Genomic DNA, 18,643 nt, shown 5'->3' on the forward strand with positions numbered 1-18,643 from the left:
GCCCGCCTCGGTTGAGCTGCCCCAGCTGCGTCATTGCGCGAGAGAAGCTCCAAAAATTTCCACCACCAAACAATGTCCAACCTCCCAACCTCAACTTCTTCCACAGCAACAGCATCGACAACCTCCATCCTCCCCCTCGATGCTCTCTTCAACAACCCTCTCTTCGCCGGCGGGCTCGGGCTCGCAGGCCTGGGGGCTGCAGCAGCAGTTGCCCGCAGAGGTGTGATCCGAGGCGCATCCCTCGTCAAGAGGCGCCTCCTCATGAACGTTGAGATCAGTAAAAGAGACCCTTCATACCAATGGATCCTCGCATGGCTTAGTATACCACGTCCGCAAGCCGGTTTTATCGCGTCCAGAATTACACGAATCCACGATTTCTCCATACAAACGGTACAGAAAACGGCGGAGGGTGGTGCTGCTGGACACTCGAATATGATGCTGCAGGCGGGCTTTGGGAAATACATAATCAAGCATGGCAATGCTTATATAGCTGTCAATCGAGAAAAGGCGACGACCTCGAACCTAAATACCGGCGAACCACATGAGACAGTGACGCTGACGACGCTGTATGCGCATCGACATATATTTGAGGATATATTCGGGCAGGCGCATTACATGGCCATGTCGGCACAAGAGGGGAAGACGGTCATGCATACTTGTCAGGGCACAGAATGGAAACCCTTTGGCGATCCGCGGAAGAAGAGGCCTCTGGATTCAGTTGTCCTGGATGTTGGGATCAAGGAGCGCATTGTGGACGATGTGAAGGATTTCCTGGCCAGGCAGTCGTGGTATGTTGATCGCGGGATCCCATACAGGAGGGGGTATCTTCTCTATGGACCTCCAGGAAGCGGGAAGAGTTCTTTCATACAGGGTCTGGCTGGAGAATTGGACTTTGGCGTTGCGATCATCAATTTGAGCGAGAGGGGTATGACTGACGATAAGCTGGCACATCTGCTTACAAAATTACCTCCGAAAACAATACTTCTGCTCGAGGATGCAGACTCAGCATTTAGGAATCGGAGACAGGTGGACGACGATGGATATTCAGGAGCTTCTGTTACATTCTCCGGACTGCTCAATGCATTGGATGGAGTGGCCGCTGGGGAAGAAAGGATAGCATTCTTGACTACGAACCATATCGACCGACTGGACGAGGCCCTGATACGGCCAGGGAGAGTGGATATGACTGTTCGAATCGGGGAAGCTACAAGATACCAAGCAGGAGAGATGTGGACTCGATTCTATGGAGATGTCGATACAGCAGGTGACGGAAAGAAGAGATTCCTGCAGAAGCTCGAAACCCTCGGCTTGGTCTCTGATGCTGCTGGAAAAATGAAGCCCCAACTTCAGACGAGTACGGCTGCCATCCAGGGACTCTTTCTGTTCAACAAAGATGATATGGATGGAGCAATCGAGATGGCTGAGGGCTTGATACCACGGATCTATGAGCCGCAATCGTCTCCGAATGGCGTCAAGGTTTCAGCATAGAATTTGTCTACCTTATGGGCAATATGCCTATTGTCCTTCTTTTGTTGGCCAGTGGCTGACTGTAATATATGTCCGATTTGAAAGGGGATCCTATATTTGTTCAGCCCTGGCTCAGATAATGGCGTCAGAAGCTCGTATGCCATAATACCCATGTATCAATCACTATATTGCTACTTGATTCATTTATTCTTATCCACGTCCTTCTCTCTGCCAGAAATAACACCGAGTCCCGGATGGCTCTGTCGCAATATATAGAAACGAGAAGTCCGATATGATATTAACACAACAGTTGAACTGAATAATCATGGCCTCGCAGCAGTGTCTATACATAACTACATATACAGTGTTGATAGTTGATGAGAAGGTCATACGCTTTTGAGAGAAAAGTCGATATTCTTTGACGGCTCTTGATGTGTTCCGGTGGAATGTGCTTCTAATAAATTGTTGGTATCTTGGTTATTTCATGTAAATACATTGGTTGCGCCTGGTTTTTGCTAGCTCGACCACACCTCCTTTGTGTTCACCGACTTAATTATTCATAAATACCCAGGTTCATGGATTACAGAATTTAGGTTCCTTTTGATGAGAAGTACGACTTTACGAGACTTCATCTCCGGCCCAGTTCTGCCCCCTCACTTGAAAGACAGAGGCTATCTCTCCTCCGTGGAACTGAATTGGTTGTGGAAATGACAGGTGGTCTTGAAGGGGGAACTGTGCTTTCCATTCTTCGGCTTCCGGCCCTTGCCCAAGATCTTTCCAGACAGTGATTGTGATTTTTATAGTGCAACCATTATCGTGCTCAAAACCAGCCTTATATTCAGTTCGACAGTATCGACATTGCTGAATTTCCGAGCAGAGATCCCACGATGTCTTCTTTAAAATAGTACTGTTCTTGCAATGTGGTAATATTGACCACTTCTCAAGAAAGGGAGGACAGGTTGTTGTGATACGGAGACTGGCAGGCCGCCCTATTAATTCGAGGTCAAGATGCCCGCATATCCAGAAGCATATTGAGTCTCGCTCAACACCTGTACACGTGCCATGGAAAGCTACGCGTTGGCAGGTGAATAGGGAACCGTTTCTAATTCGACATTCTGCTTTTTGTTTTTGGACCAAGGTAACCCGGGCGTACGTGGAGAATTTTCCTGACAGAAGATTCAAGAGCTGGCGGCTTCGAGCATCATAACCAAAGAGGTGGTAGTGCTTCATCGCCATCTTGAAAACAGTGGTGCTGAAATTCTCGTGAATATACCGTGTTACCTTTGCCTCTCTGTCATCGGAGAGACAATCCGGCGCTACTGCTTGCAAAACTCGTTGACCATTCTCGGTGTATTTCCGGGCATCTTGTATCCTATGAAGCTTTTTGCAAGAATTTCAAACGATCTGGTTTGGAAGATCACGTTCTATAAGTTTCAAGAACACTAGTGTTTCGTGAGACGAGGTCGCTAGGTTCTCAAGGTACCGAGTTCCGATCAAAAAGCGAATGTGCCGACAAGAGAGAGAAAATGATGCGGCTGATGCGACGGGAAGGTCGTTGGCAATCTGTTGCAGTAGTTCTGTTGGGAGCTTGGCCAAAAGCGATTTTTCTAATGCATTTGACCTCTGGACTGCGGGATATCGAGAAAAGCGTTTTATTTCTTGATGAAAGAGGACGAATAACCTCTTGGTGTAATTCATGCTGAAGCCAGAGTGAGGTGAGATGTGCCAAGACTTGACACTGCTGTGCTGCAAAAAAGAAAAAGATTCGAAACCATTGAGACGTAATAGAATTGAAATATGGAAAGAGCTAGGCTAGCTAGCGTGATTACATGGTTGGGTCATGTGATTCTGCAAAGGGTCCTTTTTCGGTCTCTTGCGGATCAGCTATAGTTTCTAGTTGTACTTTTAGTGTGGGTGACATTTCTGGGACCTCCATATCTATTTTAGCATTTGGAGTATTACAATTACGAGTGCATTGGTTTGGAAAACTACACTTCGAAGTGCTTGCCTCTGAAGTACAACGCCTACACATACTACAAAATGGCGTATGAGCCTTACATTTACTTCAAGCTAAAGTCGTCCGGGTTGCAGTAACGGAATTCGGATTACCATGGTAGTCGCAGACGAGTTTTGTGCAATTCGCACCCAACTCGGTCACTTAGCATCGCCGCTCTGCTCATGCGCTAATCACACTGGCGGAGAGCATAGAACACCGGAGCTATGTTCTTTTTTTTGCCGCCACAAACGAAACCTGAATTTTATGTGGCCAAAAGGCCAGGTAGATAACATCAATCGGTAAGAACTGGTACACTTGATTTTGGCCACAGCTAAATCCACTTGGGCAAATAGCTATAGCCACTTGCTAAGCCTCGGTTAGATTTTCGAGTGACTACACCTGTACATGTATCAACTGCACCACCCTATACTAATTACTAAGGCACGCAAGAGAGATTGATATGAGGGTATTATACAGAGCAATTATCAGCGATACTAGTCAGATCGTGTGGTGGGGTAGTGTGGTTCCGGGTCGGAAGATAGTTAGCCCGTTCTGTAGGTCGCATAGGTAGGCACAATAGCGCGTAATAAATACATCATCTTCTCTCTCCTACTCTTACTGCTTGTTTAGTTAGTGGTCTTCTACGTCCCTGCTTACTGTGCACTTTAACAGCACTACCCCACTCCTTTACAATAGGTAGTATAAAGAATGCTATATTAGTCGCTACACTTTGTAATCTAAGCACGTACTAAGTATTAAAATAGCTCCCTATTCAGGTGTCTTTAATACAATTCTAAGTAAGCTAGTCTTCTATACTTACAGAGTGTTAGCTAACTAAAGCTAACAGTTAAGGTTAATTCTCACTAGTAACTTAAGGATAGGAGTACTTAAGAAAGTGCACGATAGATTTCATGCAGGATACATGAATTTGGCAGTCAATTGCACGTATTCGCGAGTATCCTAAATGCACACCTCATATCCGAGACTTGGCTAGCTTGGCAAGTGGATTTAGCTATTTGCCCAAGTGGATTTAGCTGGCCCCTTGATTTTTTGTGCCTGAATAACCCATAGTCTGGTCTAAGACGAGGGTGGTCCGTGACCTGCACTGACCATTCAGATAGATCGATACGATCTGTATCAATCAAAAGGATCTAAAAGAACGTGAGAGTCAGGTGAAACATATGGCAGATGTGTACTCGAGTGCATCCAGTGTCATAATGTGGCTTGGAGAGGATATGGAAGGCGTAGAAAATGCATTCCAGGCTATTAAATGGGTCCGGAGCTTGTTCCCAACAAGTATTCCTTCTGCCACTGTTTATGAGATGCCTCCAGCAGAGACTGAGCAGCGACTCGATGATATCAGGTGGATTCTCAGCTCAGAAAAAGGACCTGAGATTCAACGACTTTGGATTCCAATAGGCCAATTACTTCGGCGTCCGTGGTTCACGCGGAAATGGGTCATCCAAGAAATAATCAAAGCCGAATCTGGACTACTAGTCTGCGGATCTCTGAGTCTTCCTTGGAGCGAATTGCAAGATACGATGGCATATCAAATACCTCAGTGCATACATCATGTTTCTAAGCGTCGGTGTTGATATCCCACCCGAGTCCCTCGACCACATACCTCTGATCGAAACCATGAAGAACACCGAGTCTTTCATTTCGCTCGACCAGATGCTCTACTTGACTCGACGGTTCTCGGTGTCTTTGCCTCGGGATCATGTGATAGACATCCTGGGACTAGCATCAGACATTAACGCTGATGACATCAACCTTCTCGCGAACTACGTCGATTCTACCACAGACTACTTCAAGATCTTCATGCAATGGAGTATCGAAAAGAACAAGAACCTGGATTGCCTTAGCTCCGACTTTGATCCAGCCAATATCAGCGATTCAAGCTTGCCATCTTGGATGCCAGATGTCAGATCATGGGATCGCCAACCTGGCATGCCGCGGAGCATGTGTGGCTTCAAAGCAGCAATGAACTCTGTACCCAACATGTCATTCTCTTCCGAAACATCCCAACTCCAAATCACCGGCTCGAACATCGATCAGATCGCAACACTCGGAACCATGCCTCCTGAAAACGTGGATCTCGACCTCGTGGAAACAGATGATCATTATCAAGACCACCTCATCAACTCTCAACTCGTCACCGAAAGAGACCGCACCTGGCTACTAGAATGCAAATCCATCGCTACCTCCGACTTTAACACCCCCGATTCTCCCGGCTTCCTATTCTTCATCCGAACATTAATCTGGAACATGCCGGGTACACCAAATCCCTACTCTCCTGAACAACTATCCACTATCTTCGAGCAATATATCCGGGAGACGGAAACTCGGACCCACGATGATGCGGCTCCGTATATTGATCCTGTGGTCATCTCGTTTGTTGGGACGTTCTCTGTTGGAAGACGGTTTGCGAGGACGACGAGTGGGAGGCTGGGCTCGATGCCAAGGTTTGCGGTTGTGGGTGATAGGATTTGTCTTTTTGAGGGTGGGAGGATGCCGTACGTGGTGAGGCCGTATGGTGGTGGGAGGTATACGTTTCTGGGGGATTGTTATCTCGATGGGGTTATGTATGGGGAAGGGATGGTGGAGGGGCGGAAGGTGGAGGAGTTCTCGATTGTCTGATTCGCTTCAATGATGAGGAGTTGAGAGTGGAGACTTCGATCATTCCGGTCGTTGACTTCGATGTCATCGGAGATGACGGGTAATTTCTGGCCCTGCTCAGTGTACTAGGGCAGTGCATCTTATTCTGGAGTTCAGATTCTCATTTGGAAGGAACATTTGTCCTGTATACAACTCCGAGTACAGCACTGAGCGTCATCAAGAAGCACTCATTCCAGCTTTCACCTTCACGCAGCACGTTTCTTCTTACAAACGCTTCCTGCTGGCTTTCGATTGCCGCCGTCATACGATGCGCTGTGCTCAGCCAAAGTTGATGAGTAACACGACATTGGCATCCAAGTTGGATATGGAATGTCAAGTCTCAGCAGCGACCAAGGGTCCCCCAGAATGCTTCCAATCTGACTTTTACGAAACTCTCAGGCGGTGTCATTACCGAGGGTACAAAATGCGAGTCGACCACAGCACATCAAAGCATGTGATTCGGGATACAAGAGTTAATAGGCTACGAGATCAACTCTAGGAAAAATTTCCTACTCAGACATTGGCCTTGCCCCCGGACTCATGGGACTCATTGGACTCTTTGGACCTTGAGAACTCCTCCATGTCGTCCTCGACCCGCGCCCAGAGCCACTTACACTCGCAACCAGTCCAGCATCAGCAACAGCTATCTTCCCCTTGTCACTCCCATCCATAACCTCTCCATACTTCACCTTCCTACCTCCCACTTCCTTAATCACCTTCTCTATCGGTGCATTGCTAGGGTGATGTAAATCCGGCGCTCTGAACGCAGCCGCGATCTCAAACGGACCCAGCGTCACTGGCCTACCGAGTTGCCAGTAGCCGTAATACACAGGCAGCACGCAGAGCACGCAGAAGAGCATAGATGCCAACGCTCCCCACATGAACCCAAAGTTCGTCTTGTAGTGGATAGCATCTCGGTACACATACGCCTGCCGTACGAGCGTTCCAGCAGTGACATTCTTATCATCATCCTCGTCCGAGATATCCAGCGCGAGAGCAAACATGACTTGGTTTATCTTCCCCACGAGAGCTGGCACGTCGAATCGATGGGATGGGTCTTTTCCAGCCCAGCCCCCGAAATCATTATGTGACATCGGATCCATATACTGGAAACCACAAAGATTTGCAGAGTTTTCTAGACCGCCGGTTTGTACACCGAGATCGTTGGCGAGGTACGTGGGGGCGTTGCCCGATTGTTCGAGGTGGTAGCCTCCCCCGTGGTAGTGCATGACTGCATCGCCGCCGAGATATGTTTGCAGGCCTTGCGCGATGCCACCGAGTCGTGTACGCTCACCACCAAGAGGGTTCTCGTAGATGTTGGAAATGGATTGGACGGAAAAGCCGTTCTGCTGCTTGAGGGTGTAGTTGAAATCTCGGAAGGTCTGATTGTTGTAGTGTCTGCCATCTACCGCCAGTGACATGCCATTGACGAGGTTACTTGCATTCTGGATCTTGACGGGGTATTCGATGACAGCAGGGCGAAGTCTGCAGCTTTGCGTATATCTTGTTCCGGGACATGAAACATTGACATTTGGTTGGTCGGTGGCAGTGGTGTAGTTTATGGTCATTTCAACCTGAGATACGAATCAGTACTTCCGTGGCATTTCATCCCTACCTGAACTGTACTTACATATGACCATGCATCCGCTGAAGTGTTCGTTCCGCTGAACACTGGTACGAAACCAACATGGAACAGCTGCGCAGTGCGAAGGTTGAGTTCTCGCTGGCATATAGAAGTAGCAAGCTGTCCGAATGTTTGGTTTCCGAGGATTGAGCAGTCCAGGTTGTCGAAATCCGTAAGGTTGTACCTCTGTGTGATATTTAGAAGGTCTGTATATGCGTTGAACGTCTGGGTTCCCGCATTGATCGCTACTTGTTCTGGCTCGGTACAGTCGAATTCAAAGCCCGCGCCAGGAACATGCAAGTAGCAAGTTCCTTCGCATCCGCTGTAGGAATTTGGCAGCTGGCCACCACCTTGAAACCAGATCTTGAGGGCATCATTGAAATTCTTAGCTAGCAGCCCAGTTTCATCCTCCACGCCAGATAGTCTTCCAGTGTTTGGAATGGTTTCGTTCGCATATCCGGTGACATTATTATTTGGTCCCAGATCCAGCGGCAAAATTTCTTGAGAGAAGGCCTTTTGAAAGAGTGTACCGTCGATGATTGTCAACTACAGCGAGGTCAGGGTGCCTATCATAGTCATTAGGTTGGAGCTTGGGACTTACTTTAGCAGTGAGTGCTGCCAATGCAATAAAGTTGAAGTACTTTGCACCCAGCATCACCTCTTTCATACTATCGCTGAACTTCCACGACCGATCCAGTTGTCTGATAGTGGCCCCTGCGAGAGTCTTACGCCACCATGCAATAGCAATACCATTTGTAATCGCGACTCCTAAACAGAGATTGGCTACACTGTTCAAGATGTTGACGATAACGTTTGGAGCCACATTCCCCCAGTTCCACTGTGCCACGCCATCAGCAAGAATCAGGGTAATGAGACAGCCGACGCCACACAGCAGAACTGTAAGTAGACATCCAAATCCCAACCATGGGAATCTGGCAATGAAACCTGGTCGCCAATGAGCCTCTTTTACAATAGCCTCATGGTTACTCTCTAGTTTCGCTTGGGCTTCGCTGTGGTTTCTGGCTTTCTCCTCGTCAGTTTCGATATCCGGAAGTGACGAGACTGGTCGTGCTGCGACGTTGGAGTCCTTCTCTGAACCCATTTTGGACTCGATGAAGAGTTATCGATGAATAAACTCGGGACAAGCTCGATTGAGTAGGAGCATAGGGAAAGATCAGAGGGACGTGGAGCAAAAGAGCAGCCGCAGGAGATATATCATATGGCACTGTGCCAGCAACACCCTGCAGGTATGCCATCTTGTCGGAGGTCAACTTTCAACCACACGACGGCAGGTCCTCCATCGTGGTGTCATGCTTGCTACAGTCATGTATGGACGAGCCGTCGGTAAGGCAGTAATAGCGCGAGCCATTGAAGCTTGCTTGCTTGTTGCTGATGTCCTGGAGAAGGGTGTATATCGACCCCCATTGGAAGTTGGGGGGCCGGGCCATTTCTGTGGTTCTACTGTGGCTGACTGATTATGCAGGCGTGCCGTGGTCCAGATGGAGATATGGGGGCTAGACTACCGCCAGCTGAAATCGAGACTCGGCTGGCTGAAGCTTATTAGTCGAATCGACCAGTGAACCTCAAACTTTTCTCTGCACTAATACATTCCATTTTTTGACCTATGCAAAAACCATACAAAATCTCGATACGTTCGAGTGCATTTGAATTGTTCCGATAAAGGCTGAAGTTTCGAGGCATTCGTATCTCTTGTACTTCCGTGCATGTGATTCAGCTTGGTCTGTATTGATACATAACAGCGACAGATACGTGTCAACGTACGATGTACTTTCTTTGTAGGATACGCTCGAACCCCTTCAACTAGATGAAGATACCGTCATTTTAAAGATTTCTTGTCAGCCCAGCTCATAAATACTCTGCAAAGATTTGATCTTCTTCCTCCCCTCCTCCTGCGCCTTGATCCCCAATCCAACAAGTCCCTCGTCCACACACCTTTCCCCTTTGCCAACCAGAAAAATGCCGCACGAATTACAAGTCACAGAGGAGACATTTTAATCCTTCGCTGAGAAGCCTTCGAAGAGTTGCAACCCATCGCTTCCGCTTCCGCCACCAGAGGAATCGTAACTTGAGCTTGAAGCTGACCCGGTGTCTTTGCTTCGCGAAGCGACCTGTTTGCCGTGCTCATAGAAAATTATAGCGACGACTATTAAATCACAGTGGTGATGATGGTCATTGCTACTGCGATTCTGATGTTCCTTGAAGCTTGGGGGCTGGGTATCGTAGGGAGAGTGATTGCGGCTTGGCATGTGGGTGTTGATGATGCTGCTTGAACTTGACTTGGCGAGCTAGAATGCACGGCTTTTGTCAATCATCTTGGAATTGAGGTTGATGAATTGGAACGTAATGAGATACGCGCCGTTGTAGTACTGGACTAGAAGACTGTATTAGATCTGGTCGCCAGGAGAGGCAAATGAACAGTAAATGTTTACTGGAGAGGACGTAGCACTCGAGCTCTCCACCTTCTTGACCAAATTGAAGGGCTGTGAACGTTCCTGGCTACCTTCGCTATTGAGGAACATGGCGTATGTGATGTTTGTTTCCAACGATGAAGCTGGTGCCCATTGGAAGCTGTTACCAGACAGTATGACTTCTGGACGTCAGAGATACCCGAGTCATATTTCACAGAGACCACTCGCCTGCAATTGTGCTGACATTGAATAACTCAATTGTTCGTACGGGATCAGTGTTGCCCCATAATTCCAAAGTCACAGGACCTTGTGTCGACGAATCCCAGCTGATGTTGAAAGGTTCTCCTATTTCTACATCCCCAAAATCATTCATCATTGACGAAAGACGCACACACACGATTGAGATAATGAGTACAAAGAAGGAAGAATGCGAGGACCAGCTGCATATCAAATCAAATTTTGACAGACTAGATTAAATGAAAGGCGTTGCTTGAGGATCCAAGATCGTGCCATGGGTCCGGTATTTAAGATTTGAGCAGTTTCTTGGTCGGCGGTAACTTCAGACGGGGCGGGCCGAGAAAGATGCGACCAATTGTTATGGTTGTTTGGGTTGTCTCGGCTAGGGTCGCTCTGTCAGTCTGGGGAGACATTTTGGCGAATGCTCTTCGAGGGAGGGCAAATTTCATCGTATGCGGCCGTTGACTCCTGCAGTGATGTTGGTGTTTGAAAGTCGAACCTGGACTTGATGGGTCCGCTTCGGTATTGTTCTTTACTTTGGATCAGAAGGTGTTGAATCCGGAATCTGGACACTGTTCATGAGGTGAGCGACAGGAGTAAATGTTCTTGGATTCCGCGGCATTTCCTCATCCTCAGCCGCGATCTAGGTTCATCGTGAAAATCAAAAGTGCGATGCTTGGGACGGCACCATAGTGGGCAATCTGTCACTCCTATTTCCGTTCTAAGATCGAGGTGATGGGCAGAACTCTCTCGCTGGCAGAGCCAAACTCAAACGAGAGTAAACACTTCTGACTTGCGCTCTTCCATCATAGCCTCACCATACATGATTCCGTCAACATAACAATCGCCGATGTATCTATATGTTCCATCCCCGCGGGGTCGAACAACATATGGACATGTTCCCCCATAGAACAAGCATACCTTATCTCCCACCTCTGCATACCTGGGCATAGATCCCAGTCTTCCTTTAGCCGTCCGCGAAAAACGCCGGGCATTCGCGTGCGACTCGATATAGAGTGTTACTTTAGTATCTAGTGGCTGGGTTTTGCTTCCTATGGATAGGGATGCTCGATCGGCATGTGTGGCAGCTGCTGTCATTATCGCTTGAACTTGCGAACATACATACTCCTGAGTTATATCTTCACTCAAGCTGAGATAGATACAGCTCTCCCATGTCAGGACGTTGCAAAAGCCTTCGAAGCCGGGAGTTCCAAGAGCATTTGAGTCTTCTGTGGCGATTTCTTGGCACTCCGCGTAGTATTGTCGCACTGAACTGTAATTTTTATCTCCAATGGCGTCTCGTTCCTTCATTTTATCTATTCTCGAGGAGCCCATGGAATCCGAATATTCCATCATGCGTGGGGTTCCAGCTGCAGCGATCTCGTCTACAATGGTGCCCGTGATAGACATTATCCTGTCCTCAAAGTCAAAACTTGCCTCAATTGGAGAACCTTCAAGCGACACAGTGGGCATAAATATAATGTTGATGCATGGGGACCACCGTGGTGATCCCACGCAGTGACATCGAATATCCAGGATGGTTGTGTCGGGTCGACAACATCTGCTTGTTCGAAGCCGGAACTTAGAAAATTTAATGTCCTCTTGGTTTGGACACTCCACTCCATAAACCTCATTAGATATTCAGTCGTTGTCGGGATACTATAGTTCACGATGAACCTGACATCGTCAGGGTTGAGATCTGAAGCAACCATGCTAATGAGATGATCGCGAGGAACAGTGGCCTTGAGTCTGCGAGTTTCGCGCACGAGTTGTGCAAACATCGTTGTAACACTAGGGATTCTCAAAGTCCCAAGGGTGGTAACTGTGTTGAAGCACGTCAACTCCGCATCGGAAAAATACGGTCTCCAGTATTGTTCCATTCCTAGAAATCTCATGTGGCTGAAAGTTTCTTCAAGAATACTCCAGGAGAGTGTGTGTGATCCACAAACAATAAGGCTGTTCCGGCCTCGAACAACTTCTTGAACGATCCACTTCCTCGAGAACCACGGCCGCGATAACAGCTCCATTACCGGCTCAAACATTTTAAAGATTCGTACCATTTCACCAGATTCCACGTAGTCAAAGTGGCGCTGCTCATAGAACTGTATCTGATTCGGTGACATCGCTTCCGCATTTGCCTGTGCATCTTCTTCAGGGAATAACAGACGGGTCAACCGAATGGCTTCGAAAGCCGCTGGGACACTCTCTGTTTCTTCACCCAGCCAGATGAGCACCCTAGATGCACTAGAATAGATCTCAGACATTTGCTGCACCTGAAAACTTTTCTCTTCATCGTCGTGTTGGTTGATGCAAATGGCATCTATCCAAAGCACGCGCCTTGCTGAGCTGTCACGCAACCGTTTGAGTGCCTCGAACAGATTGGGCATGATATTGAAGCGTCCATTGCCGCATCGTATGGCGTGTCGTTCTTTTATGTCTTTCGAGTCTCCCCAGGCATAAGAAAGTGCCTCGTAAGCTGGAGCCCTGTCGAGCAGTGCCACTTCCAGAGTGCAGTATATTTCTTCGTCGCCGGTTCCGGGATGGAGAATCAAAACGCGAATGTGTCTATGGCGCCTAAGAGCATGGTACCTGTAGCATTCGAGGGCTGCTAGATCGGCGTCTTGTTTCCGGAATGTTGATTCGCGGAGTTTGGCGGGGAGTTGTGCGATGGAGTCCGTGATCGATGGCAACCGCAGGAGAGCGTTGTCCGTCGCTGAGAGCAGGCGACGGGGGAGTCTCCAGGTAGTGATTTTGTTGTCCTCCATTTCAACGATGATCATATAGTACTCGAACTTCTACACAAGCTGACGACTATCACCTGTCTTGGTTGTCCATCGATGTGTATATTGAAATGTGCAGCGGTAAAATGTTTGAGGCTACCGCCGCCAAGTCAGTTGTGTCATCTCAGGCGGTGAGGCGCAGTGCATAACCCCACTGAACGAACATGACGAATGAAGATCCACACACCGAACTAGATGCAGATAATAATTTTATATAGACAGGAAAGGAATCCGAGCTCTATTCCTATGTTCTGTTGGAATCATATGGCACTTCATGTGACTTTGTTGACATTCGCCCCGCTTAAATATCACCCACGCGGCTGTGATAAAGTTTAACCTTATTTCTGAGAGGTCCTTTCCTACCAAATCATTTGCACATAGAATGACCAACAGGCGATTTGTGGAGAAATGTAATCGTAAGATTCTGATATATTATCGTACAACTGTGTTTGAATCCCACTGCTAGAAGCGTACCCGGGTGTCGGCAGCGGTTTGTAAGTTCGCGACTGAAAATACTGTGTCATAACTTACTTCGGCCAATGTTATATAGAACTGTGGAAGATAAGACAGACTAGCAGTTCAAAGCTTTGAACGACCTCCGATCATCTCCTGTTGTTTGCTGGAATCTCCATTGGTCGGATTTGTGAGGGCAAAACTAGAATATTGAAACCTGAAGTTTTAGCAACATCCGACTTGGCACGGTCAAGTCGGCTTCGGCTTGGTGTTCAGCCGGATGTAGGAGCCGGTAAGATTGAAAACGTCTGGGTAGAGCATTGGATAACCACCAAATGCAGTGCAACAGTACCCGATGACTCCATTTGGGCAATGAAATCAACCCCTTACGCGATGTGCCTCAGGAGCGTGCCTTCTCCCTCGATTGACAGCAATTGTAAGCCAAAACTTCCACGTCAAGTGATGTATTGATACTCTGATTGGCTTTGCTGTACGAGGCTAGTCAGCATGCTGAAGTAAACTGGACCGCTGGAGGTTTCCCACTCAAAAGCCTTGAGGTGTCGGTGAGGAAGGACAAAGGTCTTGTCCACATGTCTCGATGCGGTGCGCTTTAGCCTCGTTCAGGTTATCCCTCATCTTGTCAAGTGCAGGGTTTCTATGGTTCTAACTACGATACAGCCAATAAGCGAGAGGGTTTACGACAGGGTTGCTTGAGACAGCCCTACGCAGCCCTACAGAACCTTTTGTTTTCTATTCGTCCGATGGCAAGAATTATTTTGTCAAATCGGTTCGGTACTGGGACTTTTCGGCCCTAATAATGTAAGAAAGGCCGGCCGCCGTGATCGATATGGTGAACTGCCCACCACGAACCACACATTAGCATCTTGGACACTTAACAATGCTCTTTCGAATTTGCGGCCTCATTCTTACAAGCATCGAGATCTTGCAAGTTTATCTGGCTGTTTCTCATTCCAACAAGACAAGATGTCTCCCAAGGAGCAAACTCAGTCGTTGGAGACTGGTACAAAGCGAGTTAGAAAGGGTACAAAGAGAAGCCGTGCAGGATGCTTGACGTGCAAGTACGTGTTCGACATGGACTGAGGCCAGACTCTCTAACCAGACATCAAGATTTCGAAAAGTCAAATGCGATGAAGTGAAGCCAGAATGCACTCGTTGCGAGACTTTTGGTATCAAGTGCGACGGCTACGAACATCCTAAGTCAAAAGCCTCACTTCCGAAATCTCAGAAGAGGCTTTCATCGTCAGCATCGAAGCTTCTCCCCGCCCCCGAATCGACTGTGAGACATGACACGGAGCTTGAACAGAGAAATTTCCATGTCTTCCAGACGGAACTAGTGGCCGGCTTACCAAGTTCATTCGACTGCAGCTTCTGGAACAATTTCATCATGCAAGGATGTCAAGACGAGCCCTTCATAATGAAAGCAGTAACAGCATTGAGTTCCTTCAGCACCGCTAAGACTCTCGCGCAGTCTGACAGCCATGGAGAAGCAAGGTCCAGCGCTATGGTAGCAGCGCATATGGAGTTTGCCTTTCTAGAGTACGACAAAGCACTCCATCTCATGGCCACTACACTCAAGGACCAACCATCTCCAAGGAAGGCACTGATGATGTGTCTGTTAGTCTGTTGCTTCGAAAGTATGGCTGGAAACACATTGGCAGCAATCGATCATGCGAGGAGTGGACAGAAGCTACTGGACGAATGGATGATAGGCCACTCATACTCAAAAGGAGTTGGGAACGATACAAACTCTCCGACTAACGAAATTCTGGAGGAAGAGGTCATGAAAGCAGCGGCGTTCTTCGGGCATCAAGTGGGGTTATCTGATACGAGACAGATAGAAGACATCTCTGAAAGCTAGAAGAGGTGGAGTTGTTGCAGCACCTCCTATCCATTCCACGATCATCGACAAGCCACGACCGGCATGCAAGCAATACGTGCTCCGACTATCGAGGTCTGCGACTAGTGACGCCCATATTATCAAGGAACCTCGCACTGGTGGCTTAGATTTTGCAAGATATCTAGGCGTGGGATCTGGCTACTCAGGACTCAACCACTTTCGTATTTGAAGGACAGTGTATTGCCATATCGCCAAATCGTGCAAGAAATCGTGCAAGCGAAGAGACACATCTACACCAGATAATATTCCTTAGAGATGGCAAGCATATCTCCATCACGCAGAATGATAGTGCTGCTGAAGTCCTTGGTGCAATGATCAGATTTGAGCGAGAAGTAGTGAGAATACCCAGCTACGGAGAAACTGAGAAACTCAATATCATACCGAAAGAGCCAAAAAGTGGGAGGATAGAAGGACATTTGGTTCTAGAACACGATAGAATCAGCCTGCCAGGCCTGTAAATACCCACTAAGAATCACCGGTAGATGACCAAACGGTGTGTGAGTCTTTACCGACAAATTGGTCAATACTTATGATCCAATTTGCTTGCAAACCACTTGGGACAGCCTGATTAGTTTCTGGCTGTATCTAGGTCAGTCACTTTGAGATAATGCAGTACGCAGTCTGATAATAGCCTATAAATATACATCACGTAGCATGTATAGCTTCACATCATTCTTGTCTGTTGTTTATACACTGCTGAGCAAGACCACCATTGTTTAGTAGCGGGGCTGTTCGATGAAGTATCTCACTCCACAAACCCCTCCCGCAAGCTCTCTGATCATGATAGTGTGTCATGATATGGTATCACCAGCTACATCATTTCATGTATACTCCTCAATCAAGTAGCCAAGGTTGACTGCGCCCTCGTATACCCAGAAGGTCACACTGGTGTTGGTGCCCTGTCTTGCAATCGCCGTCTCATCTCACCCTACCAAAACGATGACGGGATTAATCCTTTGCTACCTGCCTATTAAGGCGTCCATCCAACATGCAACTACTCGTGGCTCGCATAACATAGCCAATCACAGATCTGCCAGTGATTAGAAACCAAAACTCGTCACCGTCCAGCGATGCCTTGCTTCCTCTTGGCATCTTGCACAACAATGCAATCAACTTGATTCCAGGGCTGGTTGACAGCCTGTCCTGGCCACAATCCACATGTGTCAAGACGAACATAGATCTAGGAAACGTCTCGTCTCAGGACCCGGAAAGTATGTGGACTTTCGTCCCCCTCTCCGCTCCTGGTCTAGGTCCTTCGATTGGATGTCTTTTAACGAATGCGAAGCGTTGCTTGGCGATCCTTGTGCCGCGTGTGAAAGTGAAGCCCACTAGAGCTTTGAATCACATAGAATATACTGAAGCAGGTCGGCTCATATATGACTGCCTGCTCATAAGGCTGTGCAGTATCTGTGATGAGCTGCCCGGTAAGGAGCGACGATTGTCCACCGAACACGGATGGTACGTGTCATATATGCTCAGCTATGATGCTGAGTAGGCGCCACACTGAATTACTTCAATACTGTGCATGAAGTAGTACCAATGGCTACAATTTATGCTTGGTATTGGGGTCTTGGTGTGAAGAATCGTTACACTGGGTCACAACTCTCGCTTAGCTCAGTATTCAAAACACGGCGGAAACAAGACGTCAGCCCATAATCATGGAGGCTTCTGAACTTATCTTGGACTTTGTACTACCCCATTCGCTGATCCAGTGTTGAATGAAAACCCTGGATTTATTTCATTATTTCAGATTCAGCCTGTGTCAGAGCAACGAGAGAATTCAATGGTGATTGCGGTCACCTATCTCAACAAGTACCCAGGGGTTTTAACAGACGGTTCATCCCCTTCAAAGGAGGGAGCCAAGAGATGATATGTGCTCTAGGAGATCCGATTTGTGTATGTAAACTGATGGCAATGAAAGCTTCCAGGCGATACCAGTAAGAAAGCCTTACAGTGACAGCTTATTATTTCCCATCTGGAATAACGTAGTCTTCCTGCAACTCCTCCCCTCTCCTCTGGTAGTCCACAACAGTCGCAGCTTTTGCGGCAAGCTCTGGCCCAGCAATTAATTCGAGCAGGTAGAAAGTAGCGTCAATACCACAAGCCACTCCCCCCGCAGTAATTAATCTTGGCAACCCCTCCTCCCTCGAATCAACCCATCGAGCTCGCACAACCTTGGTCTTGGATCCATCTGCGCATCATTTGTCAGCGAATTCCCCTGTAGCTTGAACGGTGCTTAGGGCAAGGGAGTCTTACTTTTATCACACAAACTTTTCATTGTTGCCAAAGAACCCCAATGCGACGTCGCTGTCCTCCCACTCAACGTCCCCAGGGCAGCCAAAAACAACGACCCCGTACAAACGGTCAAGGTCAACCCATCCTTCACCGCCGCATACTTCTCTAGCACCTCCAATAATGTACTCTTGTTCTCACCACTCTGGTGTTTCTCAATAATCCCCAGAATCGTATCTCTCACTCCACCAGGCAGGAGAACAATATCCCATTCCTCAACCCGTGCAAGTGCATCTGTAAGCGAGATATCGCGCGCGATAGAGACTCCTTCGATGGAACGTGTGAGTTCAGTGTCAGATGCGATGGAAAGGGCGAAGATTGGAGAGCCAGATGGGTTGTTGCGGTTTGCTTGGGAGAGGACTTCGATGGGTCCGTTGGCGTCGAAGGTGTTGAAGTCCGGGAAGAGTGGGATGAGGACTTTGAGAGGGTGAGGGGATGATTTGTTTAGTGCGCGAGGTGAGAATGCCATTTGAAATAGTCTTTTGAGTTATGCCGTGCAAGAGAGGGAAATGGATTCGTTGGTTGGAAGAAGAGTATTTTCTGTTCCTGTCTCGAGCTTTCTGAGCACGTCTTATATGTTGTAATTTTCGCGATGTCAGATAAAGGTGTGGGCAAGATGAACTTCAACCCTATCTTGGTTGACAAGACTTTTATATCCGGTTACATGAAATCCAATGTTGTTATCGCAAAAGACATTCCATGAGTGTCCCTGGCTCAATATTATTCTTGTACATCACACCCTTGGTTTGAGATTGAAGTGGATGTAAAACTTGGATGGCGGGGTAAAGT

General features: G+C 47.8%; 6 protein-coding genes across 6 annotated transcripts; 3 read left to right on the forward strand and 3 right to left on the reverse strand.

The window, feature by feature from the left end:
• Positions 1-65: 65 nt before the first annotated feature.
• Positions 66-3,230, forward strand: ONS95_008534 (uncharacterized protein). The gene has a single exon (XM_058502090.1). It carries the CDS (start codon positions 73-75, stop codon positions 1,486-1,488), a length of 1,416 nt encoding a protein of 471 aa, XP_058349260.1. The 5' UTR covers positions 66-72; the 3' UTR covers positions 1,489-3,230.
• A 149-nt stretch (positions 3,231-3,379) lies between these two features.
• Positions 3,380-6,103, forward strand: ONS95_008535 (uncharacterized protein; the record flags this gene model as incomplete). Its single annotated transcript, XM_058502091.1, has 3 exons — positions 3,380-3,762; positions 3,845-4,215; positions 4,331-6,103. Exon 3 carries the CDS (start codon positions 5,036-5,038, stop codon positions 6,101-6,103), a length of 1,068 nt encoding a protein of 355 aa, XP_058349261.1. The 5' UTR covers positions 3,380-3,762; positions 3,845-4,215; positions 4,331-5,035.
• A 111-nt stretch (positions 6,104-6,214) lies between these two features.
• On the reverse strand, positions 6,215-9,257 carry ONS95_008536 (uncharacterized protein). Its single transcript, XM_058502092.1, has 3 exons — positions 8,347-9,257; positions 7,752-8,291; positions 6,215-7,695 (listed from the first exon to the last, which is right to left on the reverse strand). Exons 1-3 carry the CDS (start codon positions 8,845-8,847, stop codon positions 6,631-6,633), a joined length of 2,106 nt encoding a protein of 701 aa, XP_058349262.1. The 5' UTR covers positions 8,848-9,257; the 3' UTR covers positions 6,215-6,630.
• Positions 9,258-9,472: 215 nt separating this feature from the next.
• Positions 9,473-13,383, reverse strand: ONS95_008537 (uncharacterized protein). The gene is made up of 2 exons (XM_058502093.1): positions 10,196-13,383; positions 9,473-10,137 (listed from the first exon to the last, which is right to left on the reverse strand). The coding sequence occupies exon 1, from the start codon at positions 13,189-13,191 to the stop codon at positions 11,821-11,823; it is 1,371 nt and encodes a 456-aa protein (XP_058349263.1). The 5' UTR covers positions 13,192-13,383; the 3' UTR covers positions 9,473-10,137; positions 10,196-11,820.
• Positions 13,384-14,512: 1,129 nt separating this feature from the next.
• On the forward strand, positions 14,513-16,261 carry ONS95_008538 (uncharacterized protein). The gene is made up of 2 exons (XM_058502094.1): positions 14,513-14,723; positions 14,773-16,261. Exons 1-2 carry the CDS (start codon positions 14,629-14,631, stop codon positions 15,521-15,523), a joined length of 846 nt encoding a protein of 281 aa, XP_058349264.1. The 5' UTR covers positions 14,513-14,628; the 3' UTR covers positions 15,524-16,261.
• A 1,265-nt stretch (positions 16,262-17,526) lies between these two features.
• On the reverse strand, positions 17,527-18,323 carry ONS95_008539 (uncharacterized protein; the record flags this gene model as incomplete). Its single annotated transcript, XM_058502095.1, has 2 exons — positions 17,527-17,753; positions 17,819-18,323. 2 exons carry the CDS (start codon positions 18,321-18,323, stop codon positions 17,527-17,529), a joined length of 732 nt encoding a protein of 243 aa, XP_058349265.1.
• Between the last annotated feature and the right edge of the window lie 320 nt (positions 18,324-18,643).

This window comes from Cadophora gregata, assembly GCF_030347475.1.
Source record: "Cadophora gregata isolate MNR1 chromosome Unknown scaffold_20, whole genome shotgun sequence".
In the NCBI taxonomy this organism is placed as follows: domain Eukaryota; kingdom Fungi; phylum Ascomycota; class Leotiomycetes; order Helotiales; family Ploettnerulaceae; genus Cadophora; species Cadophora gregata.

What these genes read in the sequence shown, in the direction of transcription:
- ONS95_008536 (XM_058502092.1), bottom strand. Translation starts at nt 8,847, where the DNA reads ATGGGTTCAGAGAAGGACTCCAACGTCGCAGCACGACCAGTCTCGTCA. An exon ending in TGGCAGCACTCACTGCTAAA is followed by an intron (nt 8,292 to 8,346) that starts GTAAGTCCCAAG and finishes ACCTCGCTGTAG; the next exon opens with TTGACAATCATCGACGGTAC. An exon ending in CAGCGGATGCATGGTCATAT is followed by an intron (nt 7,696 to 7,751) that starts GTAAGTACAGTT and finishes TTCGTATCTCAG; the next exon opens with GTTGAAATGACCATAAACTA.
- ONS95_008538 (XM_058502094.1), top strand. Translation starts at nt 14,629, where the DNA reads ATGTCTCCCAAGGAGCAAACTCAGTCGTTGGAGACTGGTACAAAGCGA. An exon ending in GCAGGATGCTTGACGTGCAA is followed by an intron (nt 14,724 to 14,772) that starts GTACGTGTTCGA and finishes CCAGACATCAAG; the next exon opens with ATTTCGAAAAGTCAAATGCG.
- ONS95_008534 (XM_058502090.1), top strand. Translation starts at nt 73, where the DNA reads ATGTCCAACCTCCCAACCTCAACTTCTTCCACAGCAACAGCATCGACA.
- ONS95_008537 (XM_058502093.1), bottom strand. Translation starts at nt 13,191, where the DNA reads ATGATCATCGTTGAAATGGAGGACAACAAAATCACTACCTGGAGACTC.